Genomic DNA, 23,596 nt, shown 5'->3' with positions numbered 1-23,596 from the left:
AGAAGCCCTCAAAATTAATCACTTTGATTGTTCCCAGTGGAAGAGAGGCCCATTCAGTCAAGGGGCCTGTCAGTAAACCTTCTCTTCCTTCCTTTCCCCAGCAAATTTTGGGTATGTTTTAAAATTTGCCAGAGGTTGTCCTCAGGGGCCGAGGTCTCCCCAAGTAATACTGCCCCATAATATTCCATGGGAGAGGCAATTAGCTTAACAGAGATTCAAATTAGCATGTTAAAATAGAGGAGTCAGGTCTCAACTACAACATTGCATAAATAGAAGAGATAGTGCAAGCCTGGCTTTTTAGATTCAACTGCTCACAAAGCTATTCATTTTCCTTTAAATTAAAGGATACAGATAGCTAATCTTTGGTACAAACTCTCCTCCTCTCTGAAGTAAACCTGCACTTCACCAAGGCAACATTTCCAAGGAGAGGTCATGTACTGCAGCAGACCAATGACACTTGGAAAAGGAGAGATCTTCTTTTCAGCTTATACGCCCAAACCACATCTCTGCCACAACAGGGCACGTTATGGTTGCCTGACATTGCCCCAAATTGCACCAAAGGTTTCCTAGCTCTCTATCTATAGCTGCACATTGAAAAACATTTTTGTTTTTGCCTCCATTGCCTCTTTTCTTGGTTTAAAACCCAACACACCAAGTATAACATGGGAAGACCAGCTCTCATGATAAATATTTTAAAGTCTGAACAACAAATGCCAGTGGCCAGACCCAGCAGGAGAAGCCGGCTTAGATTTTAATACTCTTTTTAATCCAACACCAAAGAATTTCTGAATCTAAGATTAATAATGAATTTAACATCAAGGCCCATTTTTTTTTTTCCCCTCCAGCTTACAAGGGAATCTCTATCATTAGAGAAAAGAAACTGCAACAAATTTTCCCTTAAATAAAGGAACACTTCAGTAATACAACGTGTATCATAAGCCTTATGTTTCTGCAGCCATAATTGCCAGGCAGTTGGACCTCATTTTCTCCATAAACCTATTCCCTCAAATTAAAGGGTGTACAGTGGTCACTTCACTTCTCTGGCTACTGCCACCTCAGGGAATCACAAAGCATGAAGGTGCCACTATTCCACTAGAAACCCCTGGGTTTGCCTCACTTTGCACATTTGAATTGGTCTACTGCACTCAGGCTTGCCGTGGTCCCTGAGCACACATAAGTCACTGCAGTAAGCACTAGTAAATGAAAGTTTAACATCTGCATGACGCAGAGTTCAAAAGGCAAACGAACTCAAGGGGGAAAAGGATTGAGAGCAGCTAAGAAACATGGTTTAGGGTACGCAGCCTCTCCGTAAATACAACATTGTACTAATCCATGGAGTACAGCTTTGTAGACCAATTAAAACAGTTGCCAGAGTAAGCTGAAGCACCCTAATTTAAGGATACTCTCAGACTCTTCTCCAGGCCCTGATGTGACAGGCAGTGTGGGACCTGCTGTCCCAAGCACAGCAACCAGCACAGCTATGCAGAAGACTTGCTAAAAACCCAGAAGGAACACAATACCCTCCCCATCCCCACTGCCCTACAGGGCACTGTTAGGGATTCACAAAGTAATGAAGCTCCAATGACACACATAGATGTGAAGGCACTTCCATGGTTCAAAAGGTTATACAAGGGACTAAGCACAGTAAGAAGAGAAGATCCACTACTCTTTGTACCCTTTTACTGCCTTTTACCCTACTTAATCTCCCTTACAGGCATCATTCTGTTTGCAGACCCTCTGAGCATCCAGCCCAGCATCACTACACAAAGAGCAAGGAAGCCTTCTCCCTAGCTCAGCACATCTGCAGGAGGATCTCTGTAGTGCCACAGGGAAACTACAGACAAATCAAAGCAGAATACCCAAAAGAGATGCCTGAAGCCAGGGGAGCCGCACTTCAAGAGCGCAAGTCTCTGAAGTTTAGTTTGGGCGTACAGGCACTGCCCATTAGAGCAGCAGTCCTGCAAAGTAGGACTACAGCAGGCAGAAGAAAACCCAGCTATGGGTCAGGAGCACATGGGATACTTTCTAAGGAAGCTTCACACAGAGGGAAATATCACTGAAAAGCAAGAAGAAAAGTTTCAGTCCTGCCCATTAACAGTTTAGGTTCAGTAAGAATACAACCCTGACCAGAGAGTCTTAGTACTGGCAAACCTCCAGGTCAGGAAACTGCAGCCTCTCCAAAGCACTTTCAAACGGCTAGAGCTAGAAAAGCCCTCCCTGCTCCTACCCCACTGCACACAACTGCTTTGAGCTGCTCCTGAACTCTTGTGTTTCAAATAGTAGAGTGAGCTGGTGGGTTCTCAGCAATGATGAGCCAAAGTACTTTGGTGATTGAAGCCTGATTCTACAGCAGTTTTACGCCAGCAGAAACTATCCACTCTTATGGAGGAACTCTCAGTTTACACTAGCACATGTGAGAAGGGAGAATCAGGAGGGCACATCAAATATTTAGGAGGAAGTGGAGGTTATAGGCCATGTTCAGCCTCACTGAGGAACAAATGCATCCAAGCTCCAGCGAGAAGGATGGGGACTGTAAGGGAGGAAAAACTTCACACACAAGCGCATAGGGGTGAAATATGGGCTCTTGCAAATAAAACAGAAACCACAGAGCTCCCCGAAGCAGACCTTGCTAGAAATCAGATATTATCTTTTTGATACTCACCCTCATTAGACAGAAAGCAATAAAACCTATTAGTGAAAAATTCATCTCCCCTGCCCCCTGCCCTGGCCCTCCCCCACCACATGCCCTCCTGCTCTGATCCTCTCTCTCTTCTAGGATGGCTGCGATTTGTTCTGAGAAGCGACAGGTTTATACGTTAGCCGACACCTTCTCTCTGTGGAATTTTAATTAACTTCTCCCATCATCAATATGTTAAGGAGCAGGGTTCCCATTATACAAGGTCAGCAGCGTGTTTCAGGCCCTGCTATATCAGCCGTCAAATTGAAGAATTAATGACGTGGCTAATTGGCTCTAATTCTCCACCCCCCACCCCCCCAAATATGGAGGGGTAGAGGGAGGGTGGTAGGGCAGGCTAGCAGGGGAGGCTGGTACAGTCCACAGTCCCATTAAAAAAAAAAAAAAGAGAGAGTGCACAATTTAAGCCCACTTGTTCATAGGGTAGCTGTTCCACCACCTCCCATTTATCACTCTGCAGGGAAGAAAGAGGGGATGGGGAGACAGTGGGTAAATATTGTGACAGAGAGTGTGCACAAGCGTGCACACCAGGGAGAGGAACGCTGTCCTGACAAGAGGCCACCTCAGTAGGTCATCACTTAGGAGGAGGAAGCAGCACGCCACTGGGCTCTAACCAGCCATTGTACTAGAGCCAGAGCCTGTTTGCTGGAAAAGGGGTCCTTACAACACAGAAGACAGCAAAGGGCTTCTATCTAACATCTTGCAGCATCATTAACACACGTGGCACATCTTCGAGTGTTTGAGACATAGTGTTTTTGAAGCAATGGGATGAGGAAATGCCAAAATCATAGCAGGCCTCGAGGGTAATTTCCCTGATAATGCCATTAGCTCCGTACCACTAAGTTTCCGCTGCCTGCAAAACAAGCTTGGAAATCTAATGAGGACAGCAGTTGTGGGAAGTATTTTGGTTTTGCACAAGCCTAAAATTCACTAGTTGCAGATGTCACATGGACAGCAACATCAGCTCGTCTTCCCTATCTGCCTTGAGGAAAGCTGAGAAAATCTCTTGCTTGCAGAAGACCAGATTAAAAGTGCACTGAAGAGACAGATCATTGCTGGCCAGTGGAAGATTTTAGCAGTGAGAGTTTCTCAGATTTTCCCTTACTCAAGAACAGGAGCACTTTGAAAAAAACCCTGGAAGACACTGATGTAGGTACTGCCCTTGCCTCCCATGCTAAAGCTGTAGTTGTAGCATTACATCCACACTAGAGGCACAGGGCTACAGGCAGTAGAGGCTGGAAAACCTCATCCCTGAACCCCACTGCCATTTCTCCCAGTCAGCATGTTGAATTTACCAAGAAAACAGAGCTCTAACCACTGCACACAGCTCCAAGCTAGCTTCCCAAGCAAAAAAGCAGGGACCTTTTTGCTTGGCATCTCTTCTGCCAAAGAATGAGAATACAAGTTGGCATCTTTTCAGTACGGAAAACCTCAAGAGGATCCAGCTCATTGCTTCTAATTACCAAGGCAGAGTAAGTCAGAGTCCGCTCTGCAAGTAAGAATGAACAGGTCCCACCTGAGATGGTAATAGGAATGCAGGGCCATTTTCACAGCCTCTTTATGAGGAGACCACTCCGCTGTCATGGAGAACAAAGACCACACACTTTTCCTTGAGGTCCTGCTGCAGGCACAAGCACCTGCTCATCCTCCACCCACATCAAGTCCCTGAAGTGTCATGCTGGTGCTTCTGTGAGATTTGCAGACACACAGCCTATCGAACTCCTTTACTTCTCTCTGTTGGAAATTGGGAATAAGGAGATCTGTTACCTTAATAACGGGCTGATAGCAATGGACCACACTCGATCCTCTGTCTGCACTGTGTGTAGACACTGCCCAACTCTGCCCGCGGACAGGGACCAAACCTGAAGAGAGAGATGCATGTTATGCCACATCACCCAGAGGTGCAAAGGTAGGATGCACGCTGCTAACTTTGTGCTGGGAGAGCTGCCAAAACTGCCATGCTCACCTTCCCTGAGATCCTCTCCCTGAATTCCCATTACTTATTTTTGAGGAGCAGAGCCTTCAATCACTGGCAGAAACAAGCACTTAAAGTTACACAAAGAATCAGCTTATGAGCATGACCTTCCATCCCACTTCATCACAGGGAACAGAGTGCACCCCCATCACCACACACTCTCGAGGGAAGCACTGAACACAGATCTCTCATCTTCTGTAGTTAAATAAATAAGAAGTGGGAATTGTTCAAATCTTTGCTGTTCACTTGAACAGTGTGCAAAGACTTTGTACCAACCCTGGAAATTTTCCATTCATATTATCTATAAAATTAATTGTTCATTATCGTGTAAAATATTTTTTTTATAAACCCATCCCCTTTCAACCAAGTTTCTTAAGCGTACCCCAGGCTATTTTCAAACAGGCCTCACCTTGCTCACTGACAACGTGAGAGAATCTCTTCCCTCCCCATTGGTGCATATGTGCACATCCCCTTCCACAAGTTCACCACACAAACCCCTTTGTTAGGACCCAGAATCAAAGTCCCCCAGATTCTTGCTGGTGCTTCTGCTTGTGGCCCTCACTTTCCCCACCTTGCCCTCATTCTTGGCCCATGGGACTCAAGCCCCGCAGTTCTCTGTAACCGACCCCCAATGTTTCGCTTCAAGACTTCAAAGCTGGGAGTGCCCTATTTGTTTGTTTGTTGATAATGCCCAGGATTGCAGGCTATTCTTGTCAGCAGGGAATTTAGCACCTAGTGTCAGCAAAAGCAGCCGAAAAGCTTAACTCTTTTAAGGCATCCCTATCTCCTACAGGTTAAAAATATTGCTCAGAGCACACTATCTGGTGCCTATCACACAGGAATGTACATTAGCAGCTCTTCAGAGCTTAGTCCTAATCAACACTCAGCAGAGCCCTCAATAGCTTAGACACTTAGAGCCCCCTTAAAAGGCTGGTAGGGATTCCCTTCCACCCTCCAAGAGTCTCACTCACACAACAAAGGCAGACTACAAAATATGATTAAAAAAAAAAAAAAGATGTGAACATCCCTAGAGCCTATGCTGTGAGGAGCACTGGGTGGGCAAGATCTCACACTAGCTCCAAGAAAAACAGCCTTAAATTCCCCTCTGGCCTTCAGGAATTTGTTCTCAAGGTCGGGGAAGTCTGTCCTCCAGGTGCCAGTGAAGCAGCAAGAAGGCACTCTCCCAGCAAAGAGGCTCCACAGAGCAGAGAGGAGCAGCCCTGCTTAAACGTGAGTCAAAGTAGCATCAAGGCCTTGCTCCCAGGAGGCAAGTAGCATCCCCAACAGTGCCCTTTGCATCTGAACACTGCTCTGCTCGGGAATGATTTTACTGGGGAGTACACCCATAGAGGGACCAATGAGAATAGGTAGGGTCATGCTGCTCAGCAGCCTGCCAGATAGCAACCCATTACCACACACTTTCCAAAAAACTTGAAAGAGGTGTTTAAGTCTTTCTTTGCCCAAACTTCCCCTCTTGCAAAACAGGAATAGCAGTTTTTCCTCTTACCTCCATTAATGCTCTATGATATGTACCAGAGACCAAGAGTATCCATCAGCCTACCCTGAGCAACAGCCAAAGCTTTCAACACAAAGCAACCACTTTTAGCAATGAAACGAGTGGTTGTGAAGATGCTACAAGTACTGCATCATGCTATCAGGACAAGGGTGAAACACCTACATGCAGTTTCCAAAACTACTAAAACAGAGCTAGTTACAGCTCAGAACAACTCTCCAGGTCCATGCAGGAACACAATACTGCCAACCAGATCCAGAAGGACAAAAATCAACAAGGTCCTGCCTCAAAAAGAAATAGCCAAAATTTATGTGACAGGATTCAGTGATGCCAACTAGAAGAGAAAAATGGGAGCCAACAGTATTCATAGTCTAACTTCACTCCTGGTTTGCAAACCAAGAACCATAAAAAAAAAAAACCAAAAAAAACCCACATACACCAAAAAGACTCCCACCAAACAAACTACAAATAAACAAACCACAACTCCACAGACTTGGAAAAGATATCATGCTACTCCTTAAAGAGATTGAATATACAACAGAGCATGTGAAGCAGCACTGCATCACAAAGCAAGTGTGCGTTTGAGATACATAAAGCAAGTTTCAGACTTACTGGTATGGATTTCCACTAAAGTTAGACAGATGTACAGTGAGAGAAGCAAAACATCAGCTGCCGCTTTCTGCGCTTCCTAGTTTAAACCAGTACCTGATGTCAAAGTACTGCCAAATCTCTTAAAAGCTTCGCACAGCAAGCATCTTTTCAGAGACATGAGCCTACACCAAGATATCCAGCACTCCTCCTACAAACATGCAAGACAGGGCCACAACTGTTCTGCTGGCACTCAAACATTCATGGCATAAGACCTCCGAGGTCACCTCTGCAGCAGCACCTGCAGCTGCTGGAACATCACTGCTCACCTTTGCTGTTCTGTCCCGGGAGCCACTGACAATGAGGCCACCTTGGAAGTCCACACAGTTCACCTCCTGTTCATGCGCAGAGAACTTGACGCTGTAGGAGCCATGGATCTTGTGAAGGACAATATTTCCATCTCTGAAAAACAAATCCCCAGGCAAGGGGTCTGCATCAGGTGCATCTCCCTTGGCCATGCACATTCCACTAGCGCTTAGGAGTGTCACAAAAAGACCAAGATCGATCTCTCATGGGAGCCAAAATTCATGCAGCATTATTAATCCTCCACTCCTCACACATCACCTGTTCTCTTGCAATCCCACATTTGGGCAGTCAAAGCCTGATCTGCTGCACATGAAAATTTTCCTGGCTATCTTTCCATGCTCCACTTTGTGTTAAGCTGCAGAAACTAGCAGAGCAGCCATTCCTCCTCCTACTGCTTTGAGCTTGCCAGAATCCTGGCTGGATGCTGAATGGCTGGAGTAAAGGAACAAGTGAGAGGTCATTCTCACCCATGTCCAAGCCTCAGCTTTTCATTCATTTCAGAGCAGTCATGCAGGGTATTGTGCTTTTAATTAACTACAAAGACATTTAGACTTTTTTCAACCAATAGTTACTGGAATTTTAAATACATGCCTTCATTTTCACCTGAATTTTGGGCTCCAGTTCACAGAGGAGAGTCTCAAGATATCCAGGGCACACAGCCACGCTTGCATCTCCCAGTTCTGTGCTTAAGTGTTGTGTATATTAATAGCTAAAACTTTATAAATAACAGTTCTGTCATTTGCTGTAATTGAAAAAGGCCAGTCAAATGCAAAATTAATTGGAGAAGTGCGTGTGTGCTGGAATACTTGGCAGTTTTCCCCGTCTCCACAATTATATCAGTAGGTCTAATAAACATATACTCGTCTCTAGAAAGCTTTATGCACCACTGCAGTCCCAGTTAACCAGCAGTTCTGAGTATTAGAACACAGTCTAGCTACCCTGACTAACAGAAAGAAATTAAAATTACACATCAGTCAGGACTGCCTGATCAGTCAATGCTGATTCAACAATCCTTGGACTCCTTCATTCAGCCAACTTACCCCCCTCCACTGACGATGTGGGAATTGACAAGAACAAAGCGACATACGTCCTCCTGGTGGCCAGAGAAGATAGCTTGAGGGTGACGCTGCAAACCTCTACCGCCTGGACAGAGCCGGTAGGCCTGGATGTTCTCTGCTTGAGACAGGTAGAGATACTCGCCATCCAGCTCCATCCAGGGCATCAAACTGCAAACAGACAGCAGGTTGGGGGTTGCAGGGGTGGGGAGAAGAAGAACAAAACAAAACAACCTCACACACAAAAAAAAATTGCATATGTAAACATATCAACAAAAGCAAATGCGCACCCAAGAAAACTGTGAAGTTGGAGCTGCTGGTCACATGCAAAAGCAAGGCTTAATATAGTAGCACAGCTAAGAAGTGAAGTTTCTCCAGCAACATACAAAGCCGATCACATTGCTAGCATTTTTCTAACTGAGAGCTGAGGAAAAGGAACCATGGAATCTCTGAAAGAGAAGATGGCCAAGAGTCTAGTGAGTTTAGATAGGAAATACTTAAGGCTCCCTGACCCCTCTTCATGAGCCCTGTACTTTTTCAGGAACTAGACTATCAGGAATTTGTGAGCTATGCCGAGCATTTCTAACAGAGCCTTCAATATGAGGCTCTTGTGCAGTCAGTCTTGATCCTGCACATTATTTGCTGATGCCCAGCAGAGACCACAAAGCAACCACTGTTTCACAGGTGTCTGAGCAGGGGAGCAGGTCACATCAAACAACACAGGTCCTCCTACAAAGTCCTCCACCTCCTGCATTCTCTGTATGCTAATACATAAAGTAGCAGAGTAAGAACTTTGTGCTCATCATGTAGAGAAGGTATTTTTTCCTACATTCACACTTCTTCCACTGCTGACCCAAAAGCAATTGCAGAGCAACCTCTCTTGATTTGATTGCCCACATTTTAGAAGGGCCCATACACCCTTTCACCCCCTTACTATCTATGGGACAGTGGCAGCTTCCTACAGACAAGTTCCAGGCCAAGAGCAGACAGCTAAAGGAGGTATTCCAAAGTAATTTGAAGATTGAAGCAGAAAATATCCTTCACTTCCTGGGAGACCAAGAAGAGAAGGTGACACTCAAGCAATGTCTGAATCAAGTCTGTGATCACAAGAAGTTTGTTTATTCTTGAAACAAAACCAAAATATAGAAAACAGAACAGGCTACAACACACACACCTAGGCAGTGAGCACTTTGCTCAAGATCTTGCTTTTGTGTAGCCACCAGAGAATCAGCAAGTAGGCCTTCTGGATATGGCAAAGCCAGATACAAAGAGACACGGGGCTCATGTCCTATGGAGCATGGATGCTTGCAACAGTCTCCACTCTGCAGTCATTGCCAAGTGCACCAATACCCATGCAAACATGGAGCAAAACCAGAGCCTCCCCACAGAGCAGCCTTTCAATTTTCAAACTATCCAGGAACAAACTGTTTTGAGAGCATGGGGCACTTCTCAAAAACCTGTCTCCCTCTTTTTTGCAGATCATTCATCCTCAGAGGTCATGATTTTCTGTGTCAGCAGAGCCATCACTCACAGCCACACCTCATAACATCACAACAAGGGACTTGAAACAAGCAAGAGGACAAGATTGCTTATTAGATAGAAGGTTCCTGCTTGCCTGCATTCATCTCCAATAACAGGCTTTTAGTCACACAAAGCAGTTGAGCATAGGTTAAAATGTTCATTTGGGACTTGATCATACACATGGAAAAATAAGAGCAGCAGCTTTGGTTTTAGGCAGACTTTGATTTCACCTTCCTTCCTCTACTCCCACACAGTCCTCTAAAAGCAAGTGAATATCCAGCTTACCTAGACTACAGCCTGTTTCTGTGGCTCTCCTCCTGTTGCAGTTTAGCTTTTTACCTTTTTCTGTGGCTTTGTCATAAGGAGAAGCAACAAATTTGAAGCAGGATAAATGAAAATTAGAGGATGTAGTTTGGATGGTGGCCTCATTAAATCAGTCCTTGCCTATTCACTTGGGAAGCTGGTTTAGTAATGATCTCTAACATCCACAGAGCCTGTCTTCACAGATGGTCGCAAGCACTTCAAAGACAGGTATACAACCTGCACCAAAAACCACTCTGCTCATTACAGCTGTTCCCAGGACTTTAGACAAGCAGTGGCACATTATCCATTGCTTCAATCCCCACAGCACAAAAAGGCATGAAAGCTCAGTAGCAAGTCGCTGTTCTTCACCATCTAACAAACCACAGTCTTTCTCATTTCTCCTTCTGCCTGATGATGCGAAGGCTGAAAATTTAGATGTGCTGTTCAGAGAAGAGACCTATGTTTTGCTTTGAAAGTTGAGTACACCTTTGCAAGCAGGAATTTAACAACAATCTTTTCTCACTAATGTCCAATATGCTTTTTTTAGTGAAGGAGGGAAGCATAAGATAAGGGAATGAAGAAGCATAAAGGTAGAAGAATGGCAATTAGCATTTTAGATTTGTACACCCTAATCAGGGGCCAGGATAAAGCCACGGGAGATAAACCAAGTGTTCTGAGGGGACACTAAGTCCGTGCCTGGGATCAAGGTATGCTCATTGTGAGAGGACAGAAAACAGTCCATGGTATACAGCAATAGATAGGAACATAACGGTTTGAAGTCTGTAGTAAAGATTGCTAAATCCGACTAGAACTGCACAGATCAGAACAATGCCAAATTCAAGGTCTTAGTAAGAGAGAGGAGCTCTTGACTCTCAGAGTGAATCAGCAACTCCAGTTACTCCACATCCAGCTAGCCAGCAACATCCAAAACAGGCCAGCGACATTAGTTGTAAAAGCCCATGGATCACAAGGAACAGAAAACACCTCATTTCAGGGCACAGACACAAACTCAAGGCCCTGCAGCAGCTGACACACAACCAAGTAGAAGAGAAAGGAGACACTTGCTTGCATTTCCATTTCAGGACCGTCTCCCTCCGGCAGCGTCCGTGCCTCCAGTTCTGAGATACTTTCACCCTTTCCTTCACTGGAATGCCAGCCGCTCTGCAGACAAAGGAAGAGAGATGAGATTAGTAACCAGGACTGATGCTATACAGACAACAGATACACTCAAGCTGGTCACAGGTACTCTCCCACTCTGGTTCCACAAATGATGAACTAGCAAACACTGATGGTGCCTGAGCCACACTAGAGAAAGCACACTCGTGAGAGCTGACAAGAAAAGGAACACTGAGCAGAGTGGGTGCTTATCAGCAAAAGAAAGACATCCCTTATGACCACTAGTGTACAAGCCTTAAATCTGATTAAGTCCCGATGTAGTGTACTGAACACAATACAGGTTCAGACAAAATGTAATCAAAACAAGATGACTAAAATAAACTACCAGAACAACCAGGGAAACAGGACATCACTCTTCTAATAGAGACTAAAGAAAGCCAGTTAAGATAAGGACAGCACAGTACAAGAACAGATGAAGGAAACAGTAGTCAGGAGAACACTGTAACTAGAAGCCAGAAGAGGGTGTCTAGCCAGAAGACTAGTAAAGAAATTGCTCCAGACCCTCACCTGCCTGACAATCACATAACCAGATATAATAATTAGAAATCAAGATATGTTCAAACTAAAAATAAAATTCTTTCATCTGTATAACACCCAATGCACACATGCCCCAAGACAGACTATCTTTTGCAGCAGCTCAAAGGATAGAGAATTCCACCATATCGCTGGAAAATTCTTCACTTGCAGTCAAAGTTACTAAAACAGAGACTGTAGTTCATAAGCAGTTGCTGGGATAGAAATCAAAGTTATTGGGATGAGCTGAGGCACGCCAAGATCAACACAGCTCAAGAGGTGACAAAAAGGTACGTACCACAGAGACCTGGGATCTACGTCTCTTTAGAGTCTACATGAACATACCCAGTTCAAGCAGCTGTTCTGTTTTGCTTTCACAATCCAGGGTTGATTGGGGGGGAGGCAGCTTTAGGTCCCATCTTTCTCACAACATAAACTTAATTATTCAATATCCTTGGTCGAGCTGCTTAGGTAGAAAAGATCAGAAGAGTACAAACAAGAAGAAACTCTTAAGTTATCCTTTGTAACTAGGGACTGTGAACCACTTACTAGATTACAGGATTTTATCCCCCTTTCATGCATTTCTCAACAGCCAATGTTCCCAGATGCATAGGATGAAGGGAAGATGAGAGATGGGGACTGGTGCCCAATCAGAACTGGTTCCCTCCTCCCATCACTACCATGCCCCCAACCCACTTCTCAAAAGTGGGATCTTTGGGTACTCTGTCATTTTTAAAACAAAGATTAGCTCCCTGTAAATAAACATCTCCTGTGGTTGTTAATGGGTGTAGGAATCTCTAACCTGGCCCTGGGGCCTGGCCAGATTCTCATTTTCCCAGCCTTCCTTCCATAGCCTCAGGCTCCTTTTTTTCTGCTCACCCTTCCCTCCCCTCTTCTATGCTTTCCGGCACTTAGTCACCATTATAATTTGACTGCATTCCTGGGCATGTGACCCATTTTAAACAAAAACAGAAACCACACACAGAAAAGTTTTTCATCCCCTAGAAAGCTTTGCAACTATAAGTTTATGATCAGTAGAGCCACACTAAATAAAACTGAATTTTGGAAGCTATGAGCTTTTTATTTCTCCTAATCCTTTAGAAAAAAATTAATAAAACTATAGATTTAGCCTAGGCTACAAGAAGAGTAATTCCTTTTTTAAAGGGAGCACTTGCAGGAGCTCATGGGGCCAGATAGTATCTGAGATGAGGAATGCACAGCACTGAAAAGTCAGGTCAGGTCCAGCAGCCTCCTCATTGCTTATTACTCTCCCAGACACAATTCAGGCTCTCCGCCTACATCTAATTCCATTCATTACTCCAGAACACTTCTCCTCCCCACACTCAACCCTCAGTTAAGTTCTCCCTACATACAGACTTTCAGTCACCAGCTTGCACAGTGATGGAAAATGCACTCACCCCACAACCTCCTCCCAACACATACTGGCCCAACCAAACATCCTGAGCTCAAGGCACAAACGCTACTGAGGCTAGATGTCATTTCCAAGGCTCCGAAAAAGGTGAATTCAAGGTCAAAAAAGCAGCCTCCTCTTACGCTGCTGGTCAGTTTACTAGTTGGGGGGCAGGCCTTGATCCTCCTGCTGCTGAAAGAGGAATTTCAGAAGAGAGTCACATACTGGCTTGGCCCAGAGTACCAGTTTACTACTACAGTTACTCTATGTAATAGACACCTCATTCTTTCACACGAATCCACAGCTCCTGCCTGGAAGGGTTTGGTGGAGAGGACTATATGGGGGAGGTCTGGTGGGGTTTTGTTTGTTTTTTCTGTTAATAGATCTATTATTCATCCAGTCTGCCTCCTCCATACTGGATCCAGCTAATTTAACCATGTCTTAGAAGCATCCACCTTTTATTTCCCAGACGTTTTATTTATTCAAAAGTAGAGGCAAGAAAGGCGACAGAAGATATGGAGTCCATGAGAAAGGGGACATAGAAACTAGACTGATACATCCCTCCCTTTTGCCAATACCAGGATAGCAGACTGAACTGCAATAATTTTCATGTGTTGGTCAGAGACATTTGATCCCCTATACCAGAAGAGAAGTTAAATCAAGCCAAGTGATGGAATCAAGTGCTGAGATAAAATTTTATTTGCTTCCTCAACAGCATCCCCCAGACTAAGTCCCAGAATACATCAAAAAAGTTGATGAGCATCACTGCAATGAATGACAGCAGTTCTCAAATCTTAGAACATTAAGAAGGGCATCACCATATAAACCTAACCATTTAATAAAAAAGATCCTTTTCTCCCCTACAAAGTCTATTTTACTTCAATCATGATCAACACATTTTCTATACATGCAAATCTTTAAAAATTGTTCCATGATGACCTGAGACAATCAACAGACATCACACATCTACACTGAGCGGTTGACTTAACGAAGTACCTCTCACCTCAGCAACCGGATTGAACATCCAAAGATTCAGGAGACTAAACCACCTTATGAAGACAAATGCTATATAAAATGCTGTGGAGAGACCACTATCCACCAGCCCATGAATACCTTGACCTTTCTTAGTATGCAACCCAACAAAATACTAAGCCACATGCTTAAAATTCAGTACATGCTTAAGTGCTCTGTGAAATCAAGATCTTGGCATTCATGTTCTCAGAGAAGCCACCCAGCAGTGAACTTCAAGACTGATGAAGGCTGACTCACTGTGGAAGGACTGCTATTTTTACCAGGACCTACACAGCCCTGCATGAGAAAGCAACTGAAGTACAGTCCAACATCCTAGAAGGATGTCAGGAAACACAGGATGAAGGAATCAGTGAACACTGAATGTGAAAACTCAGTGAAATTCCAACAATACGTTCTTAAAGCCCAGAGTCCATCATTTTCCTGCCTCTGCTCAAGTGTCACAATTATCGACAGCTGGTAAAGTTACATGATCCAGAACATGCAAGGCTATCTTTCTTATTAGCTAATTAGACCAAAAAGCACTCATCAGGATCCCAAACCATGTGGTGACTCATTTCCAATCGCACGCACTCCCTTTACAAAGACTTTGTTACACTAAGAAAGAGAAGCTGAACATTTCTTACAGACCAAGAGAGAGTTCCAGGATAAAAGCCATCCCCAGCAACCCATTATAAAGGATTTTTCATTTCCCCCTTCCTACCTCACCCCACCCTACAAAAAAAGTTAAAGTATTTTGTTCAAATTATGGATTTCCTCTCTTTCTTGGCAGAGTTACCAAAAGAAATATAATATTCCTTCTGCATCCCACTTCTCAACTGCTGAAGTGAGTCTGGGACTATCCCCCCACAGCACCACCGACCCAGGTGACCTCAGCTAACATGGCAGTTGCTGGCCTAGGCTGCAAAAGAAAGCAACAAAAGAAAGAATCACTCAGGCAGAGACTAAGCACATCTCCTAAAGCTTCACCCCCGGTAGTTTTTGACTTCAATGATCTCCTCCCCAGCCAAACTCCTTTGCCACCAGAAATGGTATTTCTGCAATAGCAAGAGCTTCTGTGCTTTAATGCATCCCAGGGAGATTCCTACTGGCCATATACAATTTCAGCATGTGCCAAAACAACAGTGCCTGCAACAACATATACCAGAAGATAACACCAACATGTCATACTGTATATTTTCCCAGCTGCATGGGGCATCCTAACCCACCAAAGTCTCTCATATTTTGCTACATACTAAGCACTGAAAAGCTCATCTGGAAATGCAAGTCTGCAGAGACCTGCTGAGACCAAATCTCTTCTTTGGACAAAATCTGCTATCTGCATAAAAGCTGTCACCAGCCTGCCTCAGGCCTGACTGGAAGGGTCATACAGAGGAATAAATAGGTCACAGCGGCTAAGCCTGACTTTCAACCTTGGCCCTGTGGCAGGGATGGCTAACACAGGGACCAACTGCACTTATTTGTGTAGTCGGGACACACCTGTTGAGTGGCAGGGTCTCCGTGCAGTTGCAAGTCACAGGCCACCAACAGACAGCCAAGAGGGAAAAGCTATTTATGTCAGGAACTCCTGTTGCTGTCCTCAACAAGTTGGCCACCTTTCAAAATGTCTCTTCCAGGACAAAAATTCCACTTGAATTCCTTTAGCACATGACCCTTATTTAGCTTACCGCCAGGTTCGGTCTGTCTTCTACACTCCCCCTGCCCCTGCTTCTTATTTGACATGGGTTCAAATAACTCTGAGATCGAAGAGAGCTCTTCAGACTGTTCTCTCAGTGTTCCTCGACTCCTTTGGTGTGTCTATGCTATCTCAGCCTAGACATTACCAGGCTGTGCAGATTTACCACTCTACCTCACAGCTCTTGTGAATGGTTCACCTGCATGAAGCAGCCAGAGACTCTAATAAGAGCCAGAGCTGCAGGCAAATTTCTGTACACACAACAAACATTTTTCACATAGACTTCCCAAAAAAACATCACCACGAAGACTGAGACAGACCACTCTGCTATCAGATGCACCTTCCCTTACAAGTTACAATGGGAACATGGCTAGAAACTCCAGGCAGGATTTTGCTTCTTTCAAGGACTTATGTAGGCTTTTCAGAGATGAAACCTGGGCTGCTTCAAAAATGCATAGCCCTGAGAAGATCTGAGAAAACCTGCATCCACTCAATAGTTGTGATGTATATTCCAATTTGAAAGAGTAGACTGTCAGGGTAGTTTTTGGATAGAGTTAAATAACCCATAGCTAGTTCACTTATGCAGGTTAGAGAGAGAATAGCAGCAAGCACAGCACATTTTTAAGCCCTGAACTAGATAGAATTCTTCTTCCACTTTGAACTCGTGAAGATTTTAAGGGACAGGTAAGCAGGCCTGAAAGAATTCCTACAATTTCACATGCCCAAAACAAGAAGCAGTTTCAATATTATGAAGCTATCCTGGCAGATCTGTCCTGCCCAGAACTAACAGTTTAAGACCAAGTAAGAACAAATCTAACAGGAGTTTCTAAAAAACACTGACTTTTCCAACACAAAGAAATAACTGTGTGCCCTCTTCCAGGCTTTTGCTGTTATTGCAATATCCTCCCCAGAGTACTCCCCTCTGCATCATCTGCAACAGTTCATTGCCTACTTAATTTCTGACTTAAAGTAACGAAACTTTGGTAAAACAAGTTTTAAAAGATGAGGGAAACTGAAGCAGCTTTACAAGCATTCACACTCCCTCCCCCTCCAGTACTGAAGGCAGAGGTCTCCTATGATTGCTGCAGTTTGCATTTGGATTTGACTTGCACAGATTGGCTATTTCCTGCTCCTGCAGGTGTATATACTTTTCCAAGATCTGGAGAAAACACAGCTTTTATTAACTCGCAGAAATGCTTACACAAGCTCTTAAATACTCAAAGATGATAAATTCATCCATTAATAAATCTGTTTCTCTGAACTAGAAACTATACCATGATCCTAGTGGGCCAGGCAGAACAGGAGACAGGGAGAGAAAAAACGTGCAGCAGTACATTTCTATTTTGACAACAGCTATTAATATATTACAAAGAGCACATTGTCAAGCTATTTAGGTTGCAACTTTTAACTTGCCCTCTAAAATTCCTTTGTAACAAAGAGGAAATAAGTTTAGCCCAGCTGCAGCTTTATTCCTTTCTTCCATGCTTTAAATAAAGAACCACCTCTTTGCCTCTCCGATTTCTTCAGTCCAAGGTGGTCCAGCAGGCAGGCACTGGATGAAGTCTTAAAGCACCCTCTGCTATTCCTGGCTCCGACGCTGACCTGCTGCACAGAAGGCAGGGCTGCACAGACTGACATCTCTCTGCCTCCACTTCCCCTCCCAGCTCTTGTTTACCCTGGCTATTTTGGCAGCAAGCTCGTCAAGGCAGAGGCTGCTCTTGCTGGGCCTGTACAACAGCTGGCAAAACAGACACAGGCTAGCAGACATAACTGTAATATCACTATATTCACCAAAAACCCCAAAGACTTTGTGCTACTGCTCAGCTACAGTTTTGCTGCAGAAAGTATTCTCAAGCCTTAACTTTTCTGTGATATGCTGCCATGCATTTTTGGAACAAAAATCTCCATTCACCTTACGTCATGAAGATAGGGCTCGACTCTTGCTTCAGCTGCTCCTATGACTGAGTGAAGCAAAAATCTTCAGCATAGGGACTATCTTTTTACCATCCCCATGACAAGGTCTTGTTGCAGTACAGGTCTATACATAAAATTAACATGACTACACAGAAAAAAGTGCCAGCCTGACATAGAGACTTGTAGGACAGGTGCCAAGAACCACATCCATCTAAAACCTCTCTATACTTCCATAATAGCGACACAATATCCTATTGAACATTTACTTACTGCTGAGTCAAAGAAGAAACAGCAGATTTTTAACACTAAGAATGTGCTTTAAGGACCCTTCCAGGACAGGCGCTCCTGTCCCTAACCTACAGTAATTTACACTGATGCAAATTAGTGATTTCCCCCACTGTCTCGAGGGATGAAGCATACAAACATTGCTCAAAGCAAACTTCTTTCTTCTTCTGCAAGTGCACAACTGAATCAGTACCTTAAAAATTTCACTTCACTTACATCTGCAGCTTCCAGTTAGCTGAATCTACCAGAAAGGGCAAATATGAGAGATTATCAATGTTGTGAACATGCCTTTCAGCATAACAGCTAGTGTCTGGGATTAAGTCCACATCTTCCTTTGACAACAATAGCAACTCAGTTTAACATTGTTTAAGCCTAAGTATGTGTCCTGAGATAACCATAGCTGGCAATTTTTAAAGGCACATGGTCAGGATGGGAAGTAGATAATTTTAAAAATTAAAATCATTTCGGGTATACTACAATTTCTCTTTCCCATGCTGCTAACAGCTAGGGATTTGCAACGAGTTTCTTATAAATTTTCTCTCTTCCCTGTTTCAGCATAAAGAAGTTTTATAACAGGCTGACTATGCAAACAGCTGTTTCACATACAAGATAAAGCCTGTTCCCTCTGATCTTTTTGTTACAATTATATGAAGATACACCTAACAGAAACAACATTTTAAAGAAAAGATGTCACTTTCCAGTTAATCATCCTTAAGAAATGGGGAAGTGGGGGCGATAAGTTTCACAGCTAACATTGCACTCTAGGCTCAAATTTATCTCTATTTACAAAGCATTAACCAGTGGTTTATCACAAGCCATTTAATAGCAGAAGTTATCAAAATATTCTGAGATTTTTTTGTTTTAAATACTAATTACTCCCTAGACTAGTTTTTAACTTATACCAGCCTCCCAGGGACCATCAGTTTAAGATCTAATATTAGAACCATGCGTGTTATTTCATTAAGTATATTTACCATAAATGGTTCCAACCTTTGCTTTCTCAATTGCAGACAGTATTGCAGAAAAACTTCTTAAAAGCAAAAACCAGTGTTAACCTCATGCAATGTTATCCAGAACATGCAACAGAAGCATCAGCTCTTGAGCAAGTCAAAGCCAAGCTTGACAAACTCAAGATTTACTCCATATCACTAACAAAGCATAGTTATCAAGAAGGTCCAGTTATCCATCATCTTCATCACCATTCTATTTACTCAGTGATATTTTAACTTAAATACCTACTCAGCTCAAATTTAATCTTCAGTGAGCAACATACCAGGTTCCTACTTAGAATTACTATCAGGAAGAAAGACCGTGTGCCCAGAAGCTTACCTCAACCCCCTTCCCAGGCCGTATCAGTCAGTCAAATAAAACATAAACTCTCTCTACAAATCTTACTCCCTCAGTTGCAATCTTGGAGATTGCTCCTGATCTTGGAGGCATGCATGATGAGCAAGTGGTATGGAAGAGACATAGCTATTTAAAATCCTCAAGCTGCCACAGAGACTATTAAACTCTTCTTCAACTAAGTACAAATTTTACAGCTGTACCACAATTCAACACATGTACTCGTGCTGGTTCTTCTGGAGATACCCAGACACTCCCTGGTACTGCAATATGCCCTTGTCTTTTAGGTGTTGCCAGAACATCTGCCCTACTGGAACAAATCCCCTGCAGCTGTCCCCAGATGCTGGATTTCCACACAGGGAAAACAAAAGTGCTTGGCTTTCTGGTATTCTCCATAAGATCTGGTGCATGCTATTTCAAAGAACTGAAGGTTGTCTGAGCCTTCCATGAAGTTAAAAGTAATTAAAGGATTCATCCTCCAGATATATCTCAAGGTTCCTGCTTAACCAGCTTGGTAATAACTTGGTATGTTACCCATGACTGAACTCCCCAGGACCAGGGCAGTGCTGACCAATGCTAAAAGCAGCACTCCATACTAGAGTTGTTTAAAGAAAACTTGAAAATAGGACTCAGCACAAAAGCACATCCTAGAATTACTAAAAAAACCTGCTCATAGCAAACCTAACAGCACTGAAATCCCTGGGAGCTTATGATACTCAAGCAGCCCTCCCTTCACTTAAGCCCTCTGACCTAGCAAACCTCTTCTGTAGTTGTTTATAGACCTGCATTCCTTTGCAGGGGGAAGTGGTGGTCCTTACATATACTGCACCTGCTCTGCTGTACACCTGATCCCTCCTGCAACTGAAGGAGCATAGTATCACCTTATTCTTAATGAAAAATACAGAACTTCATTTCCTCAGGGGACAAAATCATATATCACAGTAGACAGAGTCCAACACACAGCCATTCTGCAGCACTTATTCCTGCTGACTTCGAAGGGAATTGTGCTTAACTTTCAAGCTGTGAAAACTGAATGGGTTGAAGTCCTGGCCTGAAAACCCAACACAAGGATTTTCAGCACCACTCAAGTTCTGCTCCTGCTGGCAGGAGCCATAATTGTTTCTCTAAAGTCTGTGCTATTGATGAGATAGAGGACAACAAAATAGGCCTTAAAAACTGACATCACTTCTTTTAATTCATGTCAGCACAGTGTATATGGAAACACTACTGAGTCACTGGACGACAAACAACACCCTGGGCTGCCAGTTAAAGGGAAGCCATAGGAAGGGATTCATAGATCCTAAGAACATAAACTTCCTCTTGGGATCCTTAAAGTAGCAAGGAAAGCCCGCATCATGTGGCTGCCTCCGAGTAGCATTTCATATGCTAGCAAATCTGAGAGAGGAAAGGCAATCTTTGGGTCCTTATCAACGACTGCCGGGGCCCAAACCCCGAAAGCACTTCCTCTAGAAAGATGCTACTGTCACACATAGTAACGCCAAGAGGGCTCACACCTATTCCTAACCTATGATGTGCTGTTGAACTGAGGAAAAAAACCCAAACACCCCTATCCACAAAACTTTAAAACCCAGAAACCACAGAGTCCAAGAGCCGCTTTCTCTGTGACAGCCATAACCAGCTATACCAGCAGGCTGCTCCAGGAGCAGAACCCAAGAAACATATTCCTGGGGCCCCTGCCATGAAGGCTCTTGGGCCTAAAAACGTACATAAGCCTTAAGTACGTAAGTAACGTACTCCAGCCTTAACCCAAAACATCAGCCCAGGCCTTGCTCTCTTGCAGCTTCTTTTCTGAGGTGTCTTCAAGACCATTGCAGGGGCCACTGCTCCGAAGTGGGGAGGGAGTGCGGGCACGCAGGATTCACCCCAGCGGCAGGCAGCAGCTCTCTCAATTTCGCCAAGCTCCCACCTCCCCTAGCTTGAAGCCTCCCAACCCTACGTGTTTTGTCAGGGGGAGTTTGGGGGACCGAACTGATCCGGAGAGGGCGTCGGACACAACACTTGAGGGCCGCTCCCGCCAGGCCTGGCGCTGACAGGGTCCAGGAAGCCCCCGCCATGCTCGCCCCCTTCCTCGCGGGAGCAAGTAGCGCCTCCACACACACCCCCAACGTTCCTGAGCAGAGCTGGGGCCAGGCCCCACCGCCCCGGGGCCGCCACACGCGGCCCCTCCCCGCCCAGGGGCGGCCCCGCTGCAGGCCCCGCGCTACGGGCCTTCCCCTGCCCTCGCCACCCCTCTTGGCGCAGACTAAAGACGGCGCAGCCGCGCTTCGAGAATAGCCCCCCCCTTCCCTCCGCCCCCTCACGGCAGCGGGGAGCCCCCCCTTAGCGACTACGCCAGGAGCGCAGAACGCCCCTTAGCAACCAGCTAGGCCGCAGCATCCCCGGCCTTTCCCAGCCACCACGGCCGCCTCCCCCCCGCCCTTCCGCCGGGAAGGCTGCGCTTACAGGTCGGTGCCGAGCTGGTTGAAGCCGGAGTTGAGGCAGCCACGGGCTATGCGCCTCCAGAGGAGATCGCGGCTACTGAGGAAGCGCAGGCGGCGGCAGACTTGGCCCAGGCGGCCCAAGGCCTGCGCGTCCAGGTAGGAGCAGATGAGGAGCAGCAGCTCCTCGGGTAAGGCCCAGAGCGGGGAGGAGGGGGAGGAGGGGGGGGAGGCGGCCCGGGATCCCCCCTCCGCCTGGAGGGATCGGGGGCTGCCCTTCCTCCCCATGGAGCAGCAGCTCCTGCCCCTCCTCCCCGGGAGCCGGAGCTGCTGCTGCCCGGGGGAGGCCAAGCCATGGACGGGGGCAGCCGCTCCCCAGTCACATGGGGCAGGAGCCGCTGCCTGTCACTCCCCCCCGCTCCGAGGGAGGAGGAGGTGGCTACCGGAGCGGGAGAGGGCAACAGGACCGCCGAGCCCACCCTCGTTAGCGAATTAATTCATTAACGGGAGCCGCTGGGTCTCCCCCTGCGCAACCGTCGCCAACCCCCCGCCTCGCCTCGCCTCGCGGCCCGGCGCATGGGTCCGTGTTCTTCCGAGCTGGGATGAGGAACATCACCTGATCCACGTATTCATTAATAACGTCAATAATTAATGGTGGGGACGGTGATCCCAGGTAACCAGAGCATCTGCTCCACCACCTGGAGCAACCCCAGCTAGGCACTGCACCCGTGCGAAGGAAGGTGAACAGCAAGGTGATTAATGCTCATTAATTATCCTTGACCAGGGTCAGGAGCGCCTGTCACCCCCAGAGTGACAGCAGGGGTCATCTGGTGTTGCATAGCAGTTTTCAACACTCCCAAATTCCTGGGCCAGCCAAAAGAAAGGTCTTCCCCATGTAAGAGCAGGCCCTGCTACGGTAGATTTAAGGCTGGCTTTTCACAGAGACCCTTCAATGCACTCTGTTCCCCCTTCCAGGGCTCCACAGAGCCAGGGCCTGAAAAATGCTCACACTTCACACGTGTGTGTACATATATACAAGCACACTGCCACGAAAGAACAGTTCATAATAACTGAGTCATTGTTGCCATCCACAGGAGCCTGGAGTACTGACAACACAGAGGATTCTGGTCCAAAATGGCAAAGTAGCCATCCACAGACAATGGAGCAGGAAAATATGAGTCTAGTGTTGTGTTATTCTTTCTTATAGTACTTTCCACTCTACGGAAGCCTGAAATGCTGATGAAATTTCTCCCTCAAAATTAAAAAATAGATAAATTATAAGAAGTTCATCATCTGCCTAGAATGCTTTGAACGGGTATCACCCACCACAGTCTACATCTTCTTTTGCACAATGGAGTAGGAAAATAAATTTCAGCATATAATGAGGTTACCATAGCATACAGGCCTTTAGACAGTACTTGCATCCTGTTCCAGAAGGTCATCTTGTCTGTGTAATCTCAAGCACTCAAATATTCATTCGACTAAATCACCAGCTCTGGAAGCCTCATATTTGAGAGGTTCAAAACTGCTGGCTGAGGAACTGTCTGGTCCATTTATACGGAATTTCAATACACCCTGGAAGTCAGTTTTTTATCAGCATTTATAATGAGTGAATCAGATGGCCCAAGCAATTAAAAATTTCTCAACCTAAGTTTGAGCTCAGGTGCAATAACAGCACATCTGGTACAGGACTTAAGTAGCCAATTGAAAGGGAAATAATATAACAAATTTTGCTTAACATGAGATTATGGAAACTTGGTGTGAATACAGTTTTATATCAATATCTTTTTGATGA

The 23,596-nt window shown here is 45.1% G+C and overlaps 1 protein-coding gene across 1 annotated transcript in view; it reads right to left on the bottom strand.

The window, feature by feature from the left end:
• FBXW4 (F-box and WD repeat domain containing 4) overlaps positions 1-22,157 on the bottom strand; it is a gene marked incomplete at its 5' end in the record, with an annotated part of 61,126 nt that extends 38,969 nt beyond the window's left edge. Inside the window, 6 exon segments of the mRNA XM_082002367.1 lie at positions 4,463-4,557; positions 7,101-7,233; positions 8,178-8,363; positions 11,052-11,177; positions 21,827-22,013; positions 22,016-22,157. Coding sequence (XP_081858493.1) covers positions 4,463-4,557; positions 7,101-7,233; positions 8,178-8,363; positions 11,052-11,177; positions 21,827-22,013; positions 22,016-22,157 — 869 coding nt within the window.
• Between the last annotated feature and the right edge of the window lie 1,439 nt (positions 22,158-23,596).

The sequence above is a fragment of the Phaethon aethereus genome (genome assembly GCF_964289735.1).
Source record: "Phaethon aethereus genome assembly, chromosome: 7".
Classification (NCBI taxonomy): domain Eukaryota; kingdom Metazoa; phylum Chordata; class Aves; order Phaethontiformes; family Phaethontidae; genus Phaethon; species Phaethon aethereus.
This window is presented reverse-complemented; position numbering and strand designations above follow the sequence as displayed.